Here is a 22,507-nt window from a genome sequence, read left to right on the forward strand (position 1 = left end):
CCTGAGGAGATCAATGGGGCCGGGCAGTGCTCCCGGGGGAGTCGGCATGGCCTTGGGTGCTCAAGGGCCACGGCCTAGCTGGGTCCCCCTCGCAGGCAGCCAGGACCCAGAGGGCCAAGGCTGGAACCAGTGTCTTGCCCACCCTCCCCTGCCCAACACCACGAGGCGGAGAGACTTTATTTGGCTTTATTTAGTAAAATGTTAAAATAAATAAATACAAATTGATCAGCTGCTCTGTATCCCCACCCCCACCCCCTGAAAACAAAAACCAAACAAAAACAAAAACTTTGAAGCACAAAACTCCAAATACAAGTTCTACCATGACTGAAATCACAAAGGGCATGGACAAGAGACAGGACTGGGGTCTGGCTGGTTCTCTCCTCTGCTCGGAGCCTGCTGACCTCGGTCTGCCCCTCCTGCCCGCGGCTCACTCTGGGCAGAGAGCCTCAGATATTGGAGAGAGGTGCAGGGGCCAAGGCTGCTGCAGCAGACGGAGGCCTCGGGAAAGCTCAGGAGAGGGGTGCCTGGTGGGATTCGAGTGTGTGCCTCCCTCTAGACAGCTAAGAGCCTCACCCTGGGTGTCGGGAAGGGCGGCCCCAGCTTCCTTGCCTTCATTCCAGGGGGAAGGCAAAAGTCTTTCCAGGGGCCACCCCAGCCTTTTTGGAGAGGAGCTGACAAGGGTGAGAATGGGGTTGTTTCCTGCCAAGGGTGCCCGGCTGAGGGGTGGGGTAAGGCCCAGACATTTTTCCCCAGAGTGAAAGTTGCCTGCCTCCAACCGAAGCCACCAGATCTGAGACCTTAAAGACATCCTCCTAGCCACCACCCATCTTAATCCCCTAGAAGCTTCCTGCCCCTGGAGTGAGTAAGTTTCCTAAATTCAGCCCTTGAGGAAAATAAAAAGGACCACACCCAAGCAAGGCCTGAAGGGAGAGACGGCTTCTGTGTGTGGGGCTGGAACAGTCCCAGGGGTGGAGGAGCTGGGCAAGCTGGAAGCAGTCACCCTGGGCAGCGCTGGGTGAGCGCACCCTTCTCACTGCCTCCTGGGCTTGAGCCTTGAACAAGGGCACAGAGAGGCAGCCCTATAGCAAGAGCTAGAGGCAGATCCCACACAGGTCAGGCCAGCCAGGGACTTGCAGGGACCAGCAGGCTTGCCCTGAAGGGCCTACCAAGGAAGGAAGAAATGCGAAGTGGATGTTGCTCGGCCAGGTGAGACAGGACTCAGCAGGCTCAGGCAAAGAAAACACACCTGCAGGCCAAGAATGCACCAGGTGGGGAATGACACATGACCTCAGGGCCTCCAGGGTTCAGGCCTGATCTGAAACTGATAAGGAAACCCCAAGTCCAGGGTCCTCAGGGATTCGAAGCCAGCTGTGGCCGCCTAGGTGGCCAATAGAGCAGCTGAATCCTGGGCAGGGGAAGGAGGTGGAGGCAGCTCGGGTGCGGTGGGGATGGGGGGGCGTCTCGGGTACCTGCAGGTCTGGGTGGATCAGGGGGAGCTCTTCTCAGCAGGGCAGTTTCTGTTGTGGAATTTGAGGGAGGAATGGAGGCTAGGGCAGACTGCATTCTCTCCTCCACCCCTGCTGACTCAAGCAGCTCCTGTCTGACCTTTAGGAAGAACATACGTGACACCACGCAACGCAGCAGGAGGGAAAATTGGCCAACTCTTGTAGCTCTTCTGGGGCAAAGGCTCCTACTAATGATGGCTTCCCAATCTCCTTCTAGCAAAGACAGGAACTGTGTGGCAAGCCCTGGCCTATAGGCCCAGACAAGTCCAACAGGGGAGCCGAGACAGGGCGTCCAGCCTGCTGCGGGGTCTCTGATCTTCTGCCAACCATTCCTCCAGCGAGTCCAGGCATCTCCCAGCTCCTACTACACATAGCACCTTGGCTTCTCAACATAGGGGGCTCACCTCTGTTTCCTTTAGCCGACCTGCAGCTCACTCCAGGGCCTGGGCAGCCAAACAGGATGCTTTCTTTTGGAGTGCTGGGAAGATGGGTAAAGTGGTTGCTACGGGGAGCTGGCACACCCTAAGCATCTCTTCTCTGTGGCACTTCCTTCCAGGATCCATCCCCGCTCCTCTGAGCCTAACTGGATAAAGGAGACACTCTAAGCAGCCCTTCTCTATACTGCTGAGCCCTAGCCCCTACAATTCTGGGGGGGAGGAGGGAGGAAGAGGCTCTGGAGAGATGCTGCTACTGCACTGGCCAGGGTGTGGAGCCCTGACCACTACCACTGCCACTCAGGGATGTGGAAGGGACCATGGTCTTCCATAAGAGCACGCATCTCACCCGTTCACTTGCTATACAGCACGACTGGAGAGATGAGAGATGATCAAACTGTAGTTTTCTAAAACAGAAGGAAAAGCTGCAACAGGTCAAGCCAAGGCAAGCACAGGGATTCTAGCCCAGGGTGACACAGGAAGCAAGAGGGTGGGCGATGGAGCTGGGGGGGAGGGTTCCCCACTGTGACACCTGGGGCCAGCAGGCAGAGAAAGTGGCTAGAGCTCTGGACCTCTCTTCAAAGGCAAGGCAGACCAGAAGGCCATCAGACTCTCAGAAACCCTGCGTCCACAAGACATCTCTCTCCTCTGTTCTGATGCCCTCCTCAATGCCAGGGTGCCCACATGATGAGCCTGGAGCCCCAGGCACTCGGAATGCTGGTGGCTGAAAGACCGAGAGCAGCACCAAAGGAAAAGGATCTTATTTAGGCACCAGCCTTTGCCCTAGCAAAATCTGAGGCGACCACGGCAGGGCCCTGACACCATGCACGCTTCATCTGGGCTTCAAAAGCAGGAGGCAAGATCTGTGCCAAGCACCCAGTGCAATCTGTTCTGAGAAGGGGGGGCGGGGAGTGCTCCCGGCCCCGGTGGAGACTGGCCCACCAGTCTAGAGACACAAACACAGCAAAACGGCATCATGTCCAGCAGGTTCTGTGCTAAAAAATTATAACTACACGGCATTTTCTCCAGTTCTGACACCTTTTTAATAGAAATCACTGTTTTTAGGAAACAAATAGCACTTTCGTAATTTTTTGTACAATGTTTCTTACCTTGATCTTAATTTAAGTAACACTAGGAAGACCTCAATATCTTTTATTTTCCTTTTTAATTAAAAAAAAAGTAATTTTTTTCCCCAGATACAAAGATTTTTTTTTTTTTGCCCTTGCATAAAAAAAACAGTGCCCGAACGATGACACAAGGACTCACAAAGACTCACTGGACCGCACTGACACTATGATTCCTATTCTACCATGCAAGGTCTCGACTACCCTTAATTGGACTGTCAGCCTGAAAAACAGCTTTTCTATTCCTTATTTTAGTTTTTGTTACCAAAAAAGTAAAAGAAACAAAATAAAACTTTGCTTAAAGAAAACAAGAACAAAAACAAAATAAAATAAAAAAGAGGAAAAGAAATGTCTCCATTCAGTTCACACACACCTGGGCCTCGTGCTGCTTCGCTCAGAATCTTCTCTTCTTATAAATATAGAAAAGGGATGGAGCTTGTTTTCAAGTAAAATCACCGATCCACCGTTTTCCCTTCCTGGACCACGCGCGCACACTCCCTTCTTCCCTGCCTCGGCGCCTGGCTTGCCTCCTTTTCTTCGGAGAGGGAGGAATAGCGATCACCGCATAGGAGCAGTGCACCGCCGAGCAGGGTCGAGGAGCTGCCTGAGGCCTCCGCAGGGAAGTGGCACCCCAGGCGGGGGCAGAGCTGGGAGAAGGACGCCAGTGGCCATTCTTGGTGCCCACCTCTCCGGGCACTTGGCCCCCTCCGGACGAAATGAAATACTGCTATGTGATACACACTCCCCCACCCCCAGCTCCCTCCAGGCCCGCCCCTTCCCTCCAGCGGGCACTGGGGTTGGTTCAATCTTGATTTCCTTTTTTGGTTTTTATAGAAGTGAAAGTTTAGAGACAGGAAAGCCCACACACTCTTTGGACTTGTCTTCTCTTCCTAAACAAATAAGGATCTGAAACCTGCTCTCCTCCCTCCGCCCGTCCCTGCTCCCCACCCAACCAAACAAAAACAAACCCATGGTGGCTGTGGAGGCTGCTGCAGGCACACACTGGTGTATAATAGAGTGAGTAAATATATTATTTCACTTGGCATGGTGCTGGCAAAGAACCTCCAGCTGGCACTATTTCATGTAACATGGTCCAATCTTTGCATGTACACACAGAGTAAGAAGGATCAATTGGCAAACTCGGGTGCCACCTGGCACAAGCATCTTCTCTCTCTCTGGAACCAAAGAACCAAAAGAATTCTGTACTTTCCAGAAGAAATCCAGCTTTGATTTTCTAGAGTCTTCAGCGTTCTGCTCTCCTCGCCGCTGCCGGGACCCCGTGGCTTCGCTCCGGGGCTGTTATTTAGTCTCTTCCCCCTGGTTACAGTTTGCTGTGCAGCTCTGGGAGGAGGGGGAGGGGGCCGGCGTGGAGGAGGCGGCGTTGGCAGGGGGAGTGCAGTCCGGCCCATTGGAGATGGTCCCCGCAGTGGCCTCAGAGTCTACAGGTTTGGAGAGGTCAATGCCGTGGATGAGGCGAATCAGCTGTTTTACCTTCTCCAGGGAACTACGCATCTCCTTCTGCCGGGCTAGGATGGTGTTCTTCATTTCCATGCATTTCTGTAGCAAAGGAGAAGGCAGGGACTCTGACTCTCATCAGCCCCAGAGGAGAGAAGCCATGCCCTAAAAATCCCCATGGGCAGTCCTAGAATCTGTCCTGTTCTCGGGAGGCAAGGGAAGTGGGTGAGTGGGCTCAAAGCCCACTCTCCTCAACACCAGCACTTACAGACAGATTTGCATACCACCATTAATGCTGGGGAATAAAAGCTATTAAAACAAAACAAAACAAACAACCTGCTCTGAGCCACAGCTGCTCTGAGCTCCCCCCGCCCCTCTCCCCCCCCCACCCCCAGGCAGAACACAGGCCAGTAATGGCCAGGTTCTGCTGAAGGGTTTGCCGAAGATCACTTGCTCAGTAGGAGTTTAAAGAGGCAGGACCTGGGGCGCGGGGGACAGTAATGTGTAAAGACCCTAAGGCATCCCAAGGCCAAGGACTATGGCCTATAGAAGCTGTCTTGCTTGATCACTAACTTTCTGTCTTTAGCTCTTAGCCTCCCACAGTTCCTGGTTTCTGAGTTCCACAGAGAAGACACATCCAGCCTTCCAGTCACAGCAGTGTTTTGAGGGAAAGCAGCTGAGCAGACAGCTTCGCTCCAAGCACCACCTGCTGTCTCTAGAAGTTGAGACTACCAAACCCCCACAAGGGTGACCGAATGAACAGAAAAGAAACCTGTTCCCCTGCTCCAAACACACCATCCTTTCCACATGGCCAGGCAGGATGGGGCAACCCTACTGCTACTTCTCTAGAAACCCTCTTCCTCACACTGGTCAGGAAAGCAGGGACCTGCAATGAGCAGGGTGTAGGAGAATGCAGTAAAGAAGGGAAAGACCCTCAAGCTCAGGTGATAAGAGTCCCACAAGGGGCCTGGCCTTGTCCACCCAAGGCTCAGATGAGGTTCCACATTCATCTCCAGCACTGTCATGAGTACACAGTGTGGTCCTACCCTGCTGCAGCTGCTACTGCCTCTCTTCAGCCTAAAGGCGAGGAATCTGCTAGACTAAAGCCAGGAGGATGCGCAGAGCCTGGGTAAAGTTACCAGGCCTGTACCTGAGAGCTGTCCTCTAACTTGAAGGGAAACAGCACCTGCTCCAGTCGATGAGGTGAATAAACACAGTGGTTCTGGGTCTCTGTGAGTGGAAGGGGCCTGGGGCCACCATGACAGGCAAGAGGGGTGCACTTACACTTATAGAATTGCTGAGCTGTTTCACCTTCTGCTCTAATTGCTCCCGTTCCTGTTTTAAATCTGAACTCCATTTAAGTAACTTCTGTTTCTCTTCTTCTTTTGCTGGGGAAAAGGAAAGAAAAGAAAATTTAAAAAAGGGACAATCCTTAACAATGAATTCTTTGAAAAGGCCACTGTGCTCAAAATGCGTGTGACAGGTATTTTCCCCAAACCACCCTGAGTCGTGAGGCCACAGCACAGAGCCTGCAACCCTGACGCAGCCCTGTTCGGTGCCTATGTGTGCGGACACTCACATGGCTTGGGCCCGTGATCACATACACTTGGCATCACACTGCTCAGTTTTCTTTCCACAAAAAGGTGGTACATCAACTGACCATTCAGTGAGAGCTTTAATTTCCCCTTGGAGGGAGAAATATTGCCTTCCAATCATTCTCTTTAAGAAGGCGGGCCTTACCAAAAAGTGGATGTGGGTAAATCCTTTACCTGCTTTGTAGGCAATATAGGAATGGACAATTGCTAAGGTTCCGGGCCATGGGATTGCTTCTTCCTTCTTCAGCATCTGAAAAGAAGTTTAGGATTTGAACTTGAGAAGGAGGTTCAGACACACACCCTCGAGGTAACAGCAGGCACCAGTAACAAAATCCAGGAAGGACTTCTGGGAGGCAGCAGGGCGAGCCCTTGCTCTACAGCTTCTGGACTACGAGGATGGGTGTGGAGAGCGAGGTTCAGAGATGCTTGTGCCTGGGCTGGGAGCAGGGTGAGCATTCCTGCTTCCTCACAGAAGGCGGATGGATGCCCAACTACCCGCAGCCCAAGAGCAGCACAGCCCAATGGCAGCAACTGCAATCAGGCTGTCCTTGACCTGACCAGGGTGCTCATCTCATTTTAGCCTTATACTAGCTTTGAGGGCATTGTGACCAAGGAATTCAAGTACCAGTCCCAAATCCTGAAGTATAATCTTGGTCCTCTGCAGAAGATTTTTGGAGGACTACAAAGCAGCAGCAGCAGGAAGAGAGTAGAGAGAGGGTGTTTTTCTACACTGGAGACAGTAAGAATGAAGACTGAGGCTGAAAGCAAGATCCAGCCTGGTCTATGTGCACACCTGTAATTCCAGTGCTTAGGAGGCTGAGGCAGAAGGATTTTGAGTGTGAGGTCAGCCTAGGTCCACAGAAAGACCTTTATGTCAAAAGCCAAGGGCTAGGGATGTAGCTCAGAGGTAGAGTGCTCATCTAGCATATGAAAGAATATGTGTTTGAACCCCAGCATTGCAAGAATAAATAAAGGGGAAACTAGAATTCTTCCCAATCAGGGATTTTTTTTTTTTAAGGAGCCAAGCTGCATCCCACTGTTTGCTAGGCAACAGGGCTTATGGATTCTACTTCCTCGCCTTCCTCCTAAAGACCTGAGACAACTTCTAATAAAACCTTTTATAAAGATGCATGGCTACCTGAGGAAATGAGACCAGAAACCAGGGATGAGGGAGGAAGCTAAGACAATTAGGAATACCCATGGCCTTTGAAGTCTGTGAAATACAGAGTCAGCACTTTTCTGTTAGCTTCTGAATGTCAGTCATGACAATAGAGTTGAAAATTGTGACTATTTGAATTAATCAACTGGATACCTTCTTTTAAGGATTTTATTCTCAAAGAATAGTTTCAAAACCATATCTTGAACTGGATATGATGGTTCATGCCTGTAATCTCCAACCTCAAGGAGACTGAGGCAGCAAGATTCCAAGTTCAAGGCTAGCCCGGGCTGAATAATGAATGAGCTCTAGATTAATCTGGGCTGTATAAGAAGACTGTCTCAAAAAACGAAAACCAAAATAAAAGAACACTCAAGATAGTGAGTCTGGACTATTCCTATAGAGTGAGGCAGAATGAACTTTTGGGTCTGGTCTTTGAGGAAGAGGGCAGCTGTCTGAGATAGAAGAAAGCAGTGTGGCTAGCTCTACCTCGGTCAGCAGGATGACGGCTGTGTGCCCCTGGGCCATGCTGTGGACAGGGTCCCCAGAAGCAGACAGAGGGGAAGGAATGGCTACTGACGGCCTGTCTCTCAGGCCCCCGCCCCATCTGGTTCAGCCACAGTACCTGGTCCTGACATCTGGGACAGATCCACATGCCCTTGGGAATTGTTTTGAGAGGTGGGTCTAAGCAGTCCAGATGATACACACGGGAACACGTGTCACACATCAACAACTGGCCACTTTTTCTGCAAACGCTGCAAAAATCCTCATGGATATCACCCTATGAAATTGAGACGAAAGGTAAGAGAAAGGATAAAGGTGTAGCGTTAACATGTACACTTTAGAGGCATATACATGCTTTAGGGCAAGCACAGTGACTTGCTCTTCCAACACATTAAGTGTTTAATCAATGCAGGAACTGCCAATGGCACAAGCCCCCTCCTGCCCCATATGGGTGAGGTTCCCCTGTGGGGAGCTTCAGATTTTCTTAAAGCACTGTAGTTGCCCAGTTTCACTGTGAACGTGATGGTTTTGGTAAGAGCCCAACCAATAGACCAGAACTTTCACAGGCAAGAAGATCTACTCAGAGTGCCTCACAATATTGTGATTATCAACACCCTTCATTTAGCCATCATTTGTTGAGGGAAGGGGACATTGGATGGAGAAAGACAGATAAGAGAAGATTTACGAAATTCCTTGTTCACTCATGGGGCAATAAAGTCAAATGGCAAAGACTGAGTCAGGAGCAAATCTACTTCATACAAGCTTTCTAACATGAAGGATTTAAGAAGCCAAAGCAACAGCTGACAATGTTCTCTTAAAACCAGTATTTGGCATTTGCTGTTCAATGGACCATTCCATTCTGGAAGGCTTTATTCCTCCCTATAAAATATCCCACCAGATGGAAGATGACAAGCTGCCCCGGTCCACTCTGCCATCCCCTCTGTGATAGTTTTAGCACTCAGGTAAGACTGCTGGAGAAGACAGTAGATCTATTTAAAATTTGGAGAGGAGAACATGGGGGAAAAGTTCTTAAAGAGGTACTAGGCCAGATGCCAGGATATGAGGAAGGGAAGATGGAAAGGACAAGCTGGGTGTGGCATTAGGATTCCTAGGGTTTCTGCTGGAAGGCCTGACTGAGAACTTCTGCACAGAAGCAGTGAGAGGGGATCTCTCACCACCACATCACATCATGGTGAGACTGCATCTTTCAGACATGTAATTTCTCTCTGAAGGAAAGGATATATGCTCTAATTCATTACACTATGTGGAAGCTAAGAAAAAAAGGCTCTAAGGTCCATCACAGTTTGGACATATTTTAATCTTTTTTTTTTTTTAAAGAAGAAACTCCTACCTCTGGCAGTAAAAAAGATGATTGGTACATGTACAAAACTATTATACAAGAATATAGCCCAATAGTTCCATGCCCAGGCCCCTGAAAGGGTTTCACCTCTGGATCAACAGTGATTTCCTCTATTTTAAAATTAGGTTGAGAGGAGCTTTTCTCCTCTGGAGGACTACAACCTTAGCCCCAAGTTTATATATGATGCAAGGCTTAAAGACTATTGTACAGGAGCTGCAGATAAAGCTCTCAGAGGTGAGGCGAGGGTGGTAACTGCGTCCTATGCTGAGCATAGTGGTGGTGGTGCATTCAGGTGCTTTTTGCCCTCAATGAGAAGAACATCAAGAATCTGAGGCGGAGTGTGGAGAAGTCTCTACAGGCCAGAAAGTTCCTTGTCCTGTTTACACATCCTAAACACAGCTCCTGTCATGATTCTTTTATACTCTTAAAATTACTAAAGATCCCAGAGAGCTTCTGGCTATGTGAATTACGTCTATTGACATTCTCTGTATTCGAATTTTTAAAACTTTCCCCTCTCCCCTGGTCCTGGGGCTTGGGCCTGGACTCTGTCCCTGAGCCTTTTTTTTTAAATTTTTTTTTGCTCAAGGCTAGCACTCTACCTCTTGAGCCACAGCACCACTTCTGCTTCTGGCTTTTTCTGAGTAGTTTAATAGAGATAAGAGTCTCACAGACTTTCCTGCCCAGGCTGGCTTTAAACCTCAATCCTTAGATCTCAGCCTCCTGAGTGGCTAGGATTACAGGTGTGAGCCACCAGTTCTTAGCTAAACTTTTGACTCTGAAATAATTACAGAATCATAGAAAGTTATAGGAATAGTATGCTGATAAAAATTTAAAACTAAAGAATACCTAAGTTCATATTCCACTAGCTGTTACAAAACACAGAATGTACCATCTGGAAAACTCCACTGCCCTATAGTAAGAGATTGAGCTTGGAAAGGCAAATGATATTTTGGAACCATTATGACAATAATTTTGATTTTATAGCCCCCTGAAAGAGTCTGAGGGACTGCAGACCACATTTTGAGAACTGATGCCCAATAAAAAAGAATATAAAATGCCAAGCTATTTCATTCATATACAGTAAGTTCTAAAGAGTGGAGAAGTCTCATGAAGGCCCTATCCAGGTCAAAAGGCTTAGCTTTGATGACAGATCAAATTATTATCATAAGAAAATGGTAAGCCAGACGATGGCTGGGCCCACGGTTCCTGGCCAGGAAGTGAGGATGTACTTTCAGGGCCCATGCTGGGTCTGTCAACTGCAACTTCATTGTATGCTAAAATTTTTTATAATTATGTCAACAGAGCATCCCTTCTCATAAAAATGATGATAAAAGCAACAAGGTACATCCTGAGGATTAGTGTCTGGCTGGGTCTTGTAATACCAAGTCCTGTGAGATGGTTATTGATCCCCAGGAAATGCTTGGCTCTCAATTGTTATTGTTTAATTAATGTTGTTGAAGCTTATGCTACCCAGCAGCAAATATACAGAATTCTTGCGTGTTGATTTTAATCACTGCTGCTGTTAAGATACTACTGAAGTAGAAGTCAATTATCTTTAAAAAATATTTTTTCAACTGGATTTGACTTAGGAAGTTCTGAACATATTTCCAGAGTGTTTGGATTTGAAGAGGAAACCTGGCAGAGGCTTTCTGTTTTGTGGTTTGGTCTGAGTGGATCCTTTAGGTCTAGTTTCTAAAGAAAACCTCATACTTTCTCAAGCAGAAAACACACTAAAGCAACACAGTCTAGCAGAGACTTGAAGACAGAACTGAAAGTCACCTGTCTGCCCCAACCCAGCCCTGTGCACAATCCACCGAGAGCTCTACCAAGAAGCCAATGAGCTGGAGAGCCTTTCAGCAATACTTAGACTGGGGGTGGGGGGGATGGTATAGCTTAGGGGCTAGCAAACAAGGTTTTTGACAAGGATTCTTGGTGCTCATTAACTGGATGTTTAGAAAACGTGTATCAGGCACATTACTAGTGAAAGTTAGGAAAGAGCCAGGATGAATCAGTGGCTACCATCTATGTGCAAAGAAGACAACCTTCTCTCCAAAGGTTAAAGCTTTCTTTGCTGCCTCTAGAATGTTAACTCAGAATGCTCACATGGTGGTCTCTTGGAGAGCTATGAGCAATGAGAACCTTCAAGTTCAAGGATGCTTTTTCTTGAAGGTTAACAACAGTCTTTGAAATGCACAGAAGAACCAGGATATGTGCAAAATGAAACCCTTAGTTTCTCTCCTTAAACCCATTCCTCTCAAAAATGGAAACTATGGGCTTGAACTCAGGGCCTGAGTACTATCATACTATCCCTTACCTCTTTCTGCTAAAGGCTGGTGCTCTACCACTTGAGGCACAGCTCTACTTCTAGCTTTTTGGTGGTTAATTGGTGATAAGAGTCTCACAGACTTTCCTGCCTAGGCTGGCTTTGAACTACAATTCTCAGATCTCAGCCTCCTGAGTTCCAAGGATTACAGGAGCGGGACACTGGTATCTGGCTAATGAGTGCTAGCTTTATTCTTTTAGTGTTTAGGCCATAAGCCTGGTGCTTATCCTGGACTGTTTTCTTTATCTCATACCCCATATTAAGTTCTGCCGGCATGGCCTTCCGGTTATATGTGGACCTGATCACTTTTCTCTGTCTCAACCTCTACCACCTCATTAGGTGTGGACACCTGCAGCAGCCTCCTAACTGGCCTTCCTGTTCCCATCCTACCATCCCGGAAGGCCTTCCTCCACATTACAGACACAGTGCTCCTTTCAAAATCAAATTTGGTTCCACAAACACCTTAAAATTGTAATGTAGACAAGAAACATCAAAGGAGGTAAAATCACATCACAGTCTGGTGGGAAACTGGTATTTCATCCTCTATCCAGACTCAGAGCTGTTCCCAGCCATAGGGAACACAGACCTTTAAGAGTGAACACAACTTGATGGCAATGATCTCAAGAGAGAAAAGTTAACATCACCAACAATGGGAGCCGGACATCACAGGCCTCCTGTTGGGATGCGCTGAGAAGGCCCCATCATCACTTATTCAGTGTTCCCCCAAATGCATGCTTTAGTCTGTCCTCTGCATAGAGTCACAGTCCACACGGAGAAGCACTCTACAGAGCAACTAGCCAACCTCTGAAAGTGCCAGTGTGGTGAGGAACAAGAGACTGTTTCAAAATAAAGGGGACTAACAGATAATACTATTACAGTAAGTGGATCGGATCTGTAGCAGAAAAACGCAGGTCACGGGAGCAATTACTGGGACAACTGGAGAATCTGTATTGTGTATCATATTCTAAGACTTTGTCAATGTTAAATACCCTCAATTTGATAAATACATGGTGGCAATGTAACTGAATACTTTTAGTCTTAGGAGATATACTCACAAACACTTTGGGGTAAAGATTCATAAAGTATACAACTTCTTAACTAGCCCACCACAAAAAGAGTGTGTGTGTGTGTGTGTGTGTGTTTGTGTGTAGGTGAGAAACAAATGGCAAAGGGTGAAGGGTATATATTTGTTCATTACATATCATTATTACAATTTTTCTGTAGGTTAAAAAGAATTCAAGGGGCTGGGGATATGGCCTAGTGGCAAGAGTACTTGCCTTGTATACATGAGGCCCTGGGTTCGATTCCCCAGCACCACATATACAAAAAACAGCTAGAAGTGGCGCTGTGGCTCAAGTGGCAGAGTGCTAGCCTTGAGCAAGAAGAAGCCAGGGACAGTGCTCAGGCCCTGAGTCCAAGGCCCAGGACTGGCCAAAATAAATAAATAAATAAATAAATAAAAAGAATTCAAAATAAAATACATTTTTTTTGGAGGGGGAGTGAAAATTTAGGCTATACCTTTGCTCACCCCCTCTGGTGGTCTCTCGTTTTGAATGAAAGCCACAAGCCCTGCACAAGTGGCCCTGCCACTTCTGGGATCATGCCTCCTGCTGCTCCGGCCCACTTGCTTTTTTGCTCCAGCTGTCCTGGCCTTTGTGCTCTTCTTTCAGCATGCTACACCCACATCCACACCCACTCAGGGTTTCTGCAATGCTGTTCCTGCCCCCCTACTTCCTTTTTCCAAAGATAGCAAGCTCCTGGCCATATATATATATATTTGCTAGCACTAGGGCTTGAATTCAGGACCTGATGCTCTCACTCAGCTTTTTTTGCTCAGGCCTAGCACTCTGCCACTTTGAGCCACAGCTCCACTTCTGGCTTTTTGGTGGCTAATTGGAGATAAAAGTCTCATGGGCTTTTTTGCCCAGGCTGGCTTTGAACTGTGATCCTCAGATCTCAGCTTCCTGAGCAACCTTACATTTTTATGCCTTATTGGTTCCCATTGTTTTCACATGGAACAGCAGTATAATAACTGCTTGGCAGATTATATATTCACAGAATATGAGGTTCCTGAAGGCTAGGGATTGGTTTTGTTCCTTGCTGTATCTCTAGTCTCAATAGCCATTCTGCCAGAATGGTACTCAGGAAGTATCTGCTAAGTGAACTGACTGTTTTGTAAATGCTCATTTAACACACCAGAGCACAAGTTCACATACTTACAGGTTCTGGGTAGAGGACTAGGAAGTATCTGACTCTTTTAGGAAGTTGTTTCTGATTAACCCTGCTAAATAAAGTTGCTCTACAGAACACTTTGCAGTTTTAGAATTGTGCCTAAGGTAACAAACAAGGGCTGCTTAGGGGAACATGCTATATTCATGTCTCAGACCACAACACACAATGACTAGATGCTTCTCAATCTCATGAGGTGCTTTCCCATTGTGTCTCTCTTCTCAGAACTCATCCACAGCAGCTCAGACCCAGACGCTGACAACCCTGAGCCCTGGGAGTTATAGTAACATGACACTTCGGGACATGGCAGTCCTTGGGACCGGAGAAAGCTATGTGGCGTGGCATGCAGGATGCTCTGCGGGGCTAGCTGCTGTTCCAGTGCTAGTCAAGAAGGTGCACGTTGGCAAGGAGACAACACAGGACAACGGTTTTCCCAATGTGAGCTCTCAGAAAAGAGAGCAGCTTCCCCCAGTTACTTACGTCTGTGGAGGTGGGGCTGGGCAGGGACACAGGCTGCACAGGTGCAGGGAAAGTGAATGTGGTCTCTGTCTTTTCATTTTCGGGGGAGTCGGGATGACTGGATGGGGGGGATGTTGGGGTAAGGGCTCCAAACCCCAGCACTGCATTGTATTTTGGAGGACGACCTATACACCAAGAAAAGGGAACAAAAGGGAAAAAAAGGGAGGGAAAGAGAAGGGGAAAACGATCTTACATACCTTTGGCCAGTGTTCCTCATTGGCTAGCATGGAAAAGGAAGTGAGGTAGCAGACAGAAAGTTAATAAACAGTCCCAAAGGAAGGAACAGAAGCAAAGATTTAACAGTCATTAGAAACAACTACATGAGTCCCAAAGAAGGGAGGAAAAGACAGCCTCAGAGAGGGACAGAACATGCGGGCTGATGTACAAGGACCTCACTATGGGCAGTTCCCGGACTATTACAACTTGAGATTTCTAGTGCGAGAATCAAGATGTCCAAGCCCAATGGGTGCCCAAACCAGAACAGAATTGATTTTGTCTATGCCTTTTTATTGTTTACTCTGCAATAATCATTCTTATAATAATATTAAAGAGTCTCGGTTTCCCACAAATGAGCATTTCTGCTTTTCTCTTTCTCTCCTGTGTTCTGGTCCTTCTAACTGCTGATTAGTGTGGAAGAAGGCGAAGTGAGGAGGTGAAACTCAAGCTAGTTGTTCTCACCCATGGTGTCACAGGCACTGAGATGGAGGCTCTGCAGTACTGGGATGTAAGAATCCCATGGGGTCTGGCTAAACAGTGAGTTTAAGCATTGCTAACCTGGATCCTGTTTCCAATGGTTTGAGAGCTATCTTTCTGCTCTGAGACATGAACATCCTGGTAAAGAACATGTCTTAGGACTGGGGTTGTGCTAAAGTCTCAGTAAAAGTCATGGGCATTCTGGACTGAGGCGCCTGATTGGGGCAAAGCACTTTGAATCAAACCTCATCTACAAGCAATCTATAAATGAGCCCCAGAAGTACAGAAAGTCTAAGGAGGCCATTTTTACCACACATCTAAGTCAGGGTCCAGGTCCTCTAAGAGTCAGGGCCACAGTTTCTAAGCTGTGAGTGGTCCTAGGTGCAAGCGCAGTGCACAGGGGCGAGGGCAGGGCAGAGAGAACCACAACTGCCTTGGTGCATGGCATATGGAAATCAAGGGTTACAGGCAATACTAGGATCACGTGTAAGGGTCATGATTCTGTTAGGACATGAATATTACCTGTGTTAAACTGGCACTGTCTACAGTACAAAGGTAGTTCTTAGTGGTTTGTCTTTTGTAGAGAATTTAGTGCTGGAGGGGGAGGGGACAGGGTAAAACTCAACACTCCTCATTTAGCTAAGGAGGTACATCCTAGGCATTGTAGATGAAAGCTTTTAGCTTCTGACCTTGGTGAGAGATATCAACGTCTCTCTGGCTCATATAACCATGTCTTCTTAGCAGATACTACCCACTAGAAGGCCAATTAATTGTGGCCTCTGGCCAAGGGCTTCCTATCTGAGAACTGCCCCAGGAGCCACTAAAAAACAGCTGAATGCAAAACAAAAGTAATTTATAGCATTGCTTATTGTGGTCTAGGAATCAAAATAAAGCAGCAACTTAGGGTTTACTGTCTCAATTGTTTTGGCTACTTGAAGGTAGGGAAGGATGAAACATTAGAACGGGCAGCTAAGATGGCTACGTTATCTCTTTTGGGAGTGAGGGGCAGTTATGGTCCTAAGGCAAACAGTTGGCAGGATGACCTCTTACGCTTCTGAGAGCGCTGAGATTGGATGTGCATATACACATTAGGCCACTTACTCTGCAACCTTTCTGGCCTGGACCTACAATTCAGGCGCATATTACATTGTGGAAAAATGGGCATTGGGATGTGTTTTTGACATTAAAGAACAATTTCAATACCTTGTTTATGAGCTCAAATCCTGAGCTATTAGGACCAACTTAGACCTGCAAGTAAGAGATACTATTGCTGTTTTTTTCTGCCCTAAGATTAAGGTGGCATGCTGGGGGAGGTCTGGAAGATGGAGTAGGAGCCCCTGCTTTGGGGAGCCTGTTTTGACAGAGCCTTACTCTTCCTTAGCTGGAGATGTGCTCTCCTCAAAGATTCTAAGTTCTCTCCTTCCTGGAAAATGTGTGGCTCACAGAAACCTAGTCTCATTATAGCCTCGCTGGCAGCAGGACGGCTGAGACACTATTAGGAACACTTTAACAACAGCAGTGCTCTGCTCTAAACCCTTCCTTCCAGCCAGTGATCTGCTCCCTGAGCTATTCTGGATGGCCTGGCGGGCTTGGGGCTGAAATGCTGCGCCAAGCCATCTCCTTCAACCAGCTCAGCCAGGGATTAGGAAAACCAGCTTTTGATTCCTCATTGATAGCCTTAGTAAGAACTCTCTTTTCCCCATTTCCAGAGAACCACAACAAAACTATTCTCAAAGGATAGAGAAGCCAGATCCTAGCGTGATGGGTGGAGGGAAGGAAAAGAAACCCAACACAAAAGCAATAGCAGGGCAGAGATTAAAAAAAAAAAAAAGAAGAAAGAAAGAAAGAAAGTAAAAGATATTCACCTCTCTTCCGGGTCCCAGGATGCATTGTGCTGTTTAGGTATGTGACTGCACTCTTCTTACGCTTTGAGAGTTGAAGAAGGAAAGGGGAATGGGTAAATAGCAGGGTTATCACTGACACTGGCACAACAAACCTGTCCCATGCCAACTAGTTAGTGCTAAGCTTTTTCCAGGTCTTAGTGCTAATAGGGTTTATTACATGTATTTGGCACTCAGAGAATATTCCAGAGATGCCTGCCTCTACTTCAGATGACATGTGGGGAAGTTAGGAAAAATAGGTAGCTACTCAAACTTTTAGGGGGAAAAAAACCTAAGGGTCAAGCAATACAAGAATGAGCAGATCAAGTTCTGACATTTCAGGGCTAGCCAAGCACAAGGAGGGTGTGCCTAAGCCGGCTTTTGGATGGGACTGAGAAAGTCACAAGTCTAAGGCAACCATGAGGGGCGGGCCAGGTGCTGGCCAGGAGTACCTCGGGCTCAAAGACTGCTCCACTGTAGACTGGATTGGCTGTTGTTCTTCTTTTTCGCTCTTGCCTCTTGCTTTGGATTTCTTGGGAAGAGAAAAGGCTTGGATCAGAAGATTGTTGTGGAGAACCTAAACATCTGAACTTCATGTTTTATGTGTTGGTTATCCTCTAACAAATCAGGAACTGGGCAAAGTCTGGGGAAAATATACAGGACCAACTACTGACACCGCTCGGAAAGCGGCCTGCATTTCTTAGTGTGGCCCTCTGAGATTAAGTGCTTCGAAGCAAGCTGACTTGACTTGTTTTTCAACTGCTGCGTACAGAGGTCTGCATGAACTCTCTCCTTAGACTACTAACCAAAGTTCAAATAACAAGGATAGACATAGCTTTCTAATTTAAGAGTCTGGCAACCCAGAGTGACTAGAAAATAAGATGAGGATTTTTCAGAGGAACACTTGCTCCTTCGAGTTGACAGTGAACAAGACTTCTACAGCGAACATGAGTCGCTTTATTAGAGACAGCTAAGGAGGTTTTCCCAGTACAGAAGTGTGACTGAAGCTAGGAAGGGGAGGGCTTGAACATTAGACAGAGGGAAGGTACTTTTTCCTCTAAAGGAATAAAGTCCACACCAGTTGAATCATACTCTATTTGTGTTCCAATGTTCTATTCTAGGAATTCAATCAAACACCACTTTCAGGAACAAAGCTATGGGCCAGAAAGAAGGCAGTGCCAAGAATATCTTCTCTTACCTTCTAGATGGTCATGCGTTACCAGCCCCAGAGACACCATGAAGGCAAGTTTCTGTGCCGGGAAACAAAAGAAGTACTTCAGTCTGTGTTCTCACAAAGCCCATCACAGGTTCCTGGCTACATACGAGGGAAAGCTTGCCTAGTGGGCTGACAACTTGACTGAGGCTGAATTCTGAGGAAGCAAGAGCAGGTGGTGTCCGCTCTCAGTACTCCGGGGCCACACTAAGGCTCTTTGATCCAACAGGCCTAGGAAAATGAGTGAAACCTGCAGCTTCCAGTTTCCAATGTCAAAAATCATCTTGAGCATGCCTGTAATCTTAGCCACTCAGGAGGCTGAGATAAGAGGATCACAGTTCGAAGCCAGCCTGGGCAGGAAAATCCTTGACTTATCTCTTCAATTAACTACCAAATAACCAAAAGTGGAGCTATGGCTTCAGTGGTAAGGCAGTTGCCTTCAGTGAAAAAAGTTCAGGGACAACACCCAGGCTTAATCTTAAGTTTGAATCCCAGGACTGACACCAAAAAGTAAAATAAAATAAAAATCATCTTGAGTGACCTGATTTTTTTTTTCTCAGAGAAGTCTTAAAGACAAGACTTCATTCCTTTAAAAATGTTAAGCTGGGAGGGGTAATGCATGGATTTCTATTCTTTTCTTTCTTTGATGTCTTCATTTGCACTTGGTTTCTAAATACGCCAAATAACACATCACATTTCTTTTCTAATGAATAAAGAACATCATCAATTGTTAAGAGTTAGTAGTCATTGATATCATTGATACTACATTTTAGTCTTTTAAAATCACTTTTTTGAGACAGATTTTACTACAGATAGCCCAGGCTGGCTTACAGCTTGCAATCCAACTTTAGCTTCCCAAATACTAGGACGGCAGCTGGCGCCATCACACCAAGCTTCTTCTGTTTAAATGGAGTCTTGTGGACTTTTTCTCCCCAAGCCCGGCCACAAACCAAAATTGCCTAATCTTAGTTTTCCCCTAACCGGGATGATAGTCACAAGCCATACACCCAGCTGAGGGTTGAGAAGGGTTCTTGTGAGCTTTCTGCCTTGGCTGGCCTCAAACAGAGGAAGATCCTCTTGATCTTAGTCACCTGGGTAGCTAGGTGTGAGCTACTGGCACCTGGTCAATCTTCAGAGTTCTAAATACAGTTTTGATGGTTTTCTTATTATAAAAATGTAAGCACTTGGGCTGGGAATATGGCCTAGTGGCAAGAGTGCTTGATCTGCATACATGAAGCCCTGGGTTTGATTCCCCAGCACCACATATACAGAAAAGGGCCACAAGTGGTGCTGCGGCTCAAGTGGCAGAGTGCTAGCCTTGAGCAGGAAGAAGCCAGGGACAGTGCTCAGATCCTGAGTCCAAAGCCCAGGACTGGCAAAAAAAAAAAAAAAAAAAAGAAAAAAAGAAAAAGAAAAAAGTAAGCACTGGCATGCATAAGGTCCTTAGTTAAATACCCAGCACAAGAAAAAAAAAAGCACAAAAACAAAACCTAATAAAACTTAACTAAGCAACTGTCACCCACCCCTTTTCATATCAGTACTATGGTTTTGAACTCAAGACCTCACATGTTCACTTGGCTTTTTTGCTAACAGCTGGTGCTCTATCACTTAAACCTTGCCTCCAGTTCAGAATTTTGCTGGTTAATTGGGTATGGAAGGGTTCCCCACCCCCAAAATGGCTTTGAACCTCCTGAGTAGCAATGATTACAAGTATGAGCCTCCCGTACCTGGTAACTGTATCCTTTACAGGACTAATATATTGGAAAAGCAGTCACTTCCTAACACTGTATGCTGCAATGACGTATTTTGTGGTTGCCACAGTCATCACTAGTCCTTTAAATTATAGTCAAGACAGAAAGCTATCCACCAATGTTTTCTGTCTATAAAGCAATGTGTGGCTTGACATTCAGGTGTGGCCTCTATTAATCAAGAACCAAAGTTTTTCTTGGGTCATTTTTGCCAGTCCAGATCAAGCCCACAAAGTAATTATTAAATGGGAAAAAAAACCCACTTCTTTCTTTTTTTCTTCAAAATTTTATTATCAAACTTATGTACCGAGAGGATAAACCCACTTCTCTTATGGAACAGAATTTCAACGACAGACAAAATAAAAAGTTGTCAAAAGGTTTTGCCTCATACATAGCACACATATGCCAAGAGCTAATTCATTCTCCATACACTGGTGGTTCTGTTCAACTAGAATGGACCGCCCACACACATCATTTGATACTGACATGAGATACCTTTCTTTTATTTTGTCTTTTCTGTTTTGTTTTTTTCAGTCCTAGGGCTTGAACTCAGGGCCTGAGCACTGTCCCTGGCTTCTTTTTGCTCAAGGACAGCACTCTGTCACTTGAGCCACAGTGCCACTTCTGGCTTTTTCTATATATGAGGTGCTGAGGAATAGAACCCAGGGCTTCATGTATACGAGGCGAGCACTTTACCACTAGGCCATATTCCCAGCCCCAATACCTTTCTTTTAATAGAAAAATTTTGTTAATGATTTGCTTTATTTTTCTTCACCTGGCCTAGTATTTGTCATATTGTGGATAGTTTTCCAAGTTTCTCAGCATTTTGTATAATTAGTACTTATTTTAGGTTTAAGTTTTGGTCTGTTCTTTTTTTTGCCAGTCCTGGGGCTTGGACTCGGGGCCTGAGCACTGTCCCTGGTTTCTTTTTGCTCAAGGCTAACACTCTATCACTTGAGTCACAGCGCCACTTCTGGCTTTTTCTATATATGTGGTGCTGAGGAATTGAACCCAGGGCTTCATGTATGTGAGGCAAACACTCAACACTAGGCCATAATCCTAGCCCTCTGGGTTTGTTCTTTAAAGGTAAAATTAAAAACTCATTCGTTTCATATCAGAAAAAATTACACTTGGCACTTTTAGAAAAAGCTCAACTGGCTCAATAAATCATTGCTTTTTTAAATAAAAAAAAACTGATATGAAGCTTTGATGGCTTCATGCCACTATTTGACGTGGTTTCATTACAAAGAATGCACAGAAGGTAAAGGGAAATGGATTACTGGTCTAATAAAATCCAACTATCAGATATTCATCATTATATTAGCTGTCCACATTATTCTTTTATAGGTGTTTGCACAAAAGTACTAAACTATTCTCTTGTTTACAGACATTCAGATAGGAGTCATATTCTATATTTGTACCAGTGTTGTTTTCTACTTATGTTCATAATTTTAACCTAAATTGTAATATAGATGTTAGCATTTTTATCTCCCTTTTTATGCTTCAATGAGCTACTTTTGAGCTACTAGTTCAATTTGAGTTTGGGGTTCTAATGCAATAAAATGGTAATAATAGAATTGTACATTTGCCGGGCACCGGTGGCTCACACCTGCAATCTTAACTAGCTACTCAGGAAGCTGAGAGCACAATTTGAAGCCAGCCTGGGCAGTTAAGTCCATGAGACCTGAATCTCCCAATTAATCACAGAAAAAATTGGAAGTGGTGCTGTACCTCAAGTGGTAGAGCACTAACCTTGAGCATAAGGAGCCCAGGGACAGTGCTCAGGTCCAGAATTCAAACTCCAGGACCGGCAAACAACAACAACAAAAAAGAACTGTACATTTAACAAGTGCAATCAATATGCAAACAGATTAGCTCAGTGAATTAGACATCTTACAATGTCTGAGACAAACAGAACATCCTAATCATTGTATAGAATACCTGGGAAAATTATCATTAATCTTACATTACAAATGTGTAAGATATACATGAATGCCATTTCAAAACTTTTCCTTTGAGGCTGGGAATATGGCCTAGTGGCAAGAGTGCTTGCCTCCTACACATGAAGCTCTTGGTTCGATTCCCCAGCACCACATATATGGAAAATGGCCAGAAGGGGCGCTGTGGCTCAGGTGGCAGAGTGGCTAGCCTTGAGCTGGAAGAAGCCAGGGAAGGTGCTCAGGCCCTGAGTCCAAGGCCCAGGACTGGCCAAAAATACCCCAAAACTTTTCCTTTGAAACAATGGATTGTAATAATGTGCCAGTCAACAACCCTCAGGCCTATATACCTGAATCCCTCCGGGACTAACTTGATCGGTAATAATACTAGTTTTTTTGTTTGTTTTGCCAGTCTTGGCGCTTGAACTTAGGGCCTGAGCACTGTCCCTGGCTTCTTTTTGCTCAAGGCTAGCACTCTACCACTTGAGCCACAGCACCACTTCTGGCTTTTTATGTTTATGTGGTGCTGAGGAATTGAACCCAGGGCTTCATGCGTGCTAGGCAAGCACTCTACCTTGCAAGTGGCAATGTTTGCCTAGTATGCTTGCAGCCCTGACAATCCTCAGTACAGCTAAAAATATGAAATAAAATAAAACAAAAGAGTCCTGCCTCTTGTGTAAGAGCAAACCACACATCATAGATGGAGCCAGGCCTTCGGAAAGCTGGGCCTACCTGAGGGTTCTCTTCCCGTTTTGGTTTGGGTGCAGCAGGTGGGGTGATGGTACGGCTCTCTGTTTGTTTCTCATCTGTTTCTGTGTGAGATTTAACTGTC

The 22,507-nt window shown here is 46.1% G+C and overlaps 1 protein-coding gene across 16 annotated transcripts in view; it reads right to left on the bottom strand.

Moving 5' to 3' along the window:
* Nucleotides 1-172: 172 nt before the first annotated feature.
* The window catches only part of Phf21a (PHD finger protein 21A), a 205,518-nt gene continuing 183,183 nt past the window's right edge, over nucleotides 173-22,507 (bottom strand). For 15 of the 16 annotated variants that reach the window (XM_048359538.1, XM_048359532.1, XM_048359529.1 and 12 more), the window contains 9 exons: nucleotides 22,408-22,506; nucleotides 17,976-18,027; nucleotides 17,230-17,309; nucleotides 16,763-16,823; nucleotides 14,166-14,329; nucleotides 7,895-8,050; nucleotides 6,288-6,363; nucleotides 5,803-5,906; nucleotides 173-4,620 (listed from right to left, as the gene is read on the bottom strand). In XM_048359538.1, coding sequence (XP_048215495.1) covers nucleotides 4,363-4,620; nucleotides 5,803-5,906; nucleotides 6,288-6,363; nucleotides 7,895-8,050; nucleotides 14,166-14,329; nucleotides 16,763-16,823; nucleotides 17,230-17,309; nucleotides 17,976-18,027; nucleotides 22,408-22,506 — 1,050 coding nt within the window. In that variant the 3' untranslated portion in view covers nucleotides 173-4,362. The remainder of the gene's footprint in view (nucleotides 4,621-5,802; nucleotides 5,907-6,287; nucleotides 6,364-7,894; nucleotides 8,051-14,165; nucleotides 14,330-16,762; nucleotides 16,824-17,229; nucleotides 17,310-17,975; nucleotides 18,028-22,407; nucleotide 22,507) is intronic. The other variant, XM_048359542.1, reaches the window with a different exon arrangement.

Source organism: Perognathus longimembris, chromosome 13 (assembly GCF_023159225.1).
Source record: "Perognathus longimembris pacificus isolate PPM17 chromosome 13, ASM2315922v1, whole genome shotgun sequence".
NCBI classification, from domain to species: domain Eukaryota; kingdom Metazoa; phylum Chordata; class Mammalia; order Rodentia; family Heteromyidae; genus Perognathus; species Perognathus longimembris.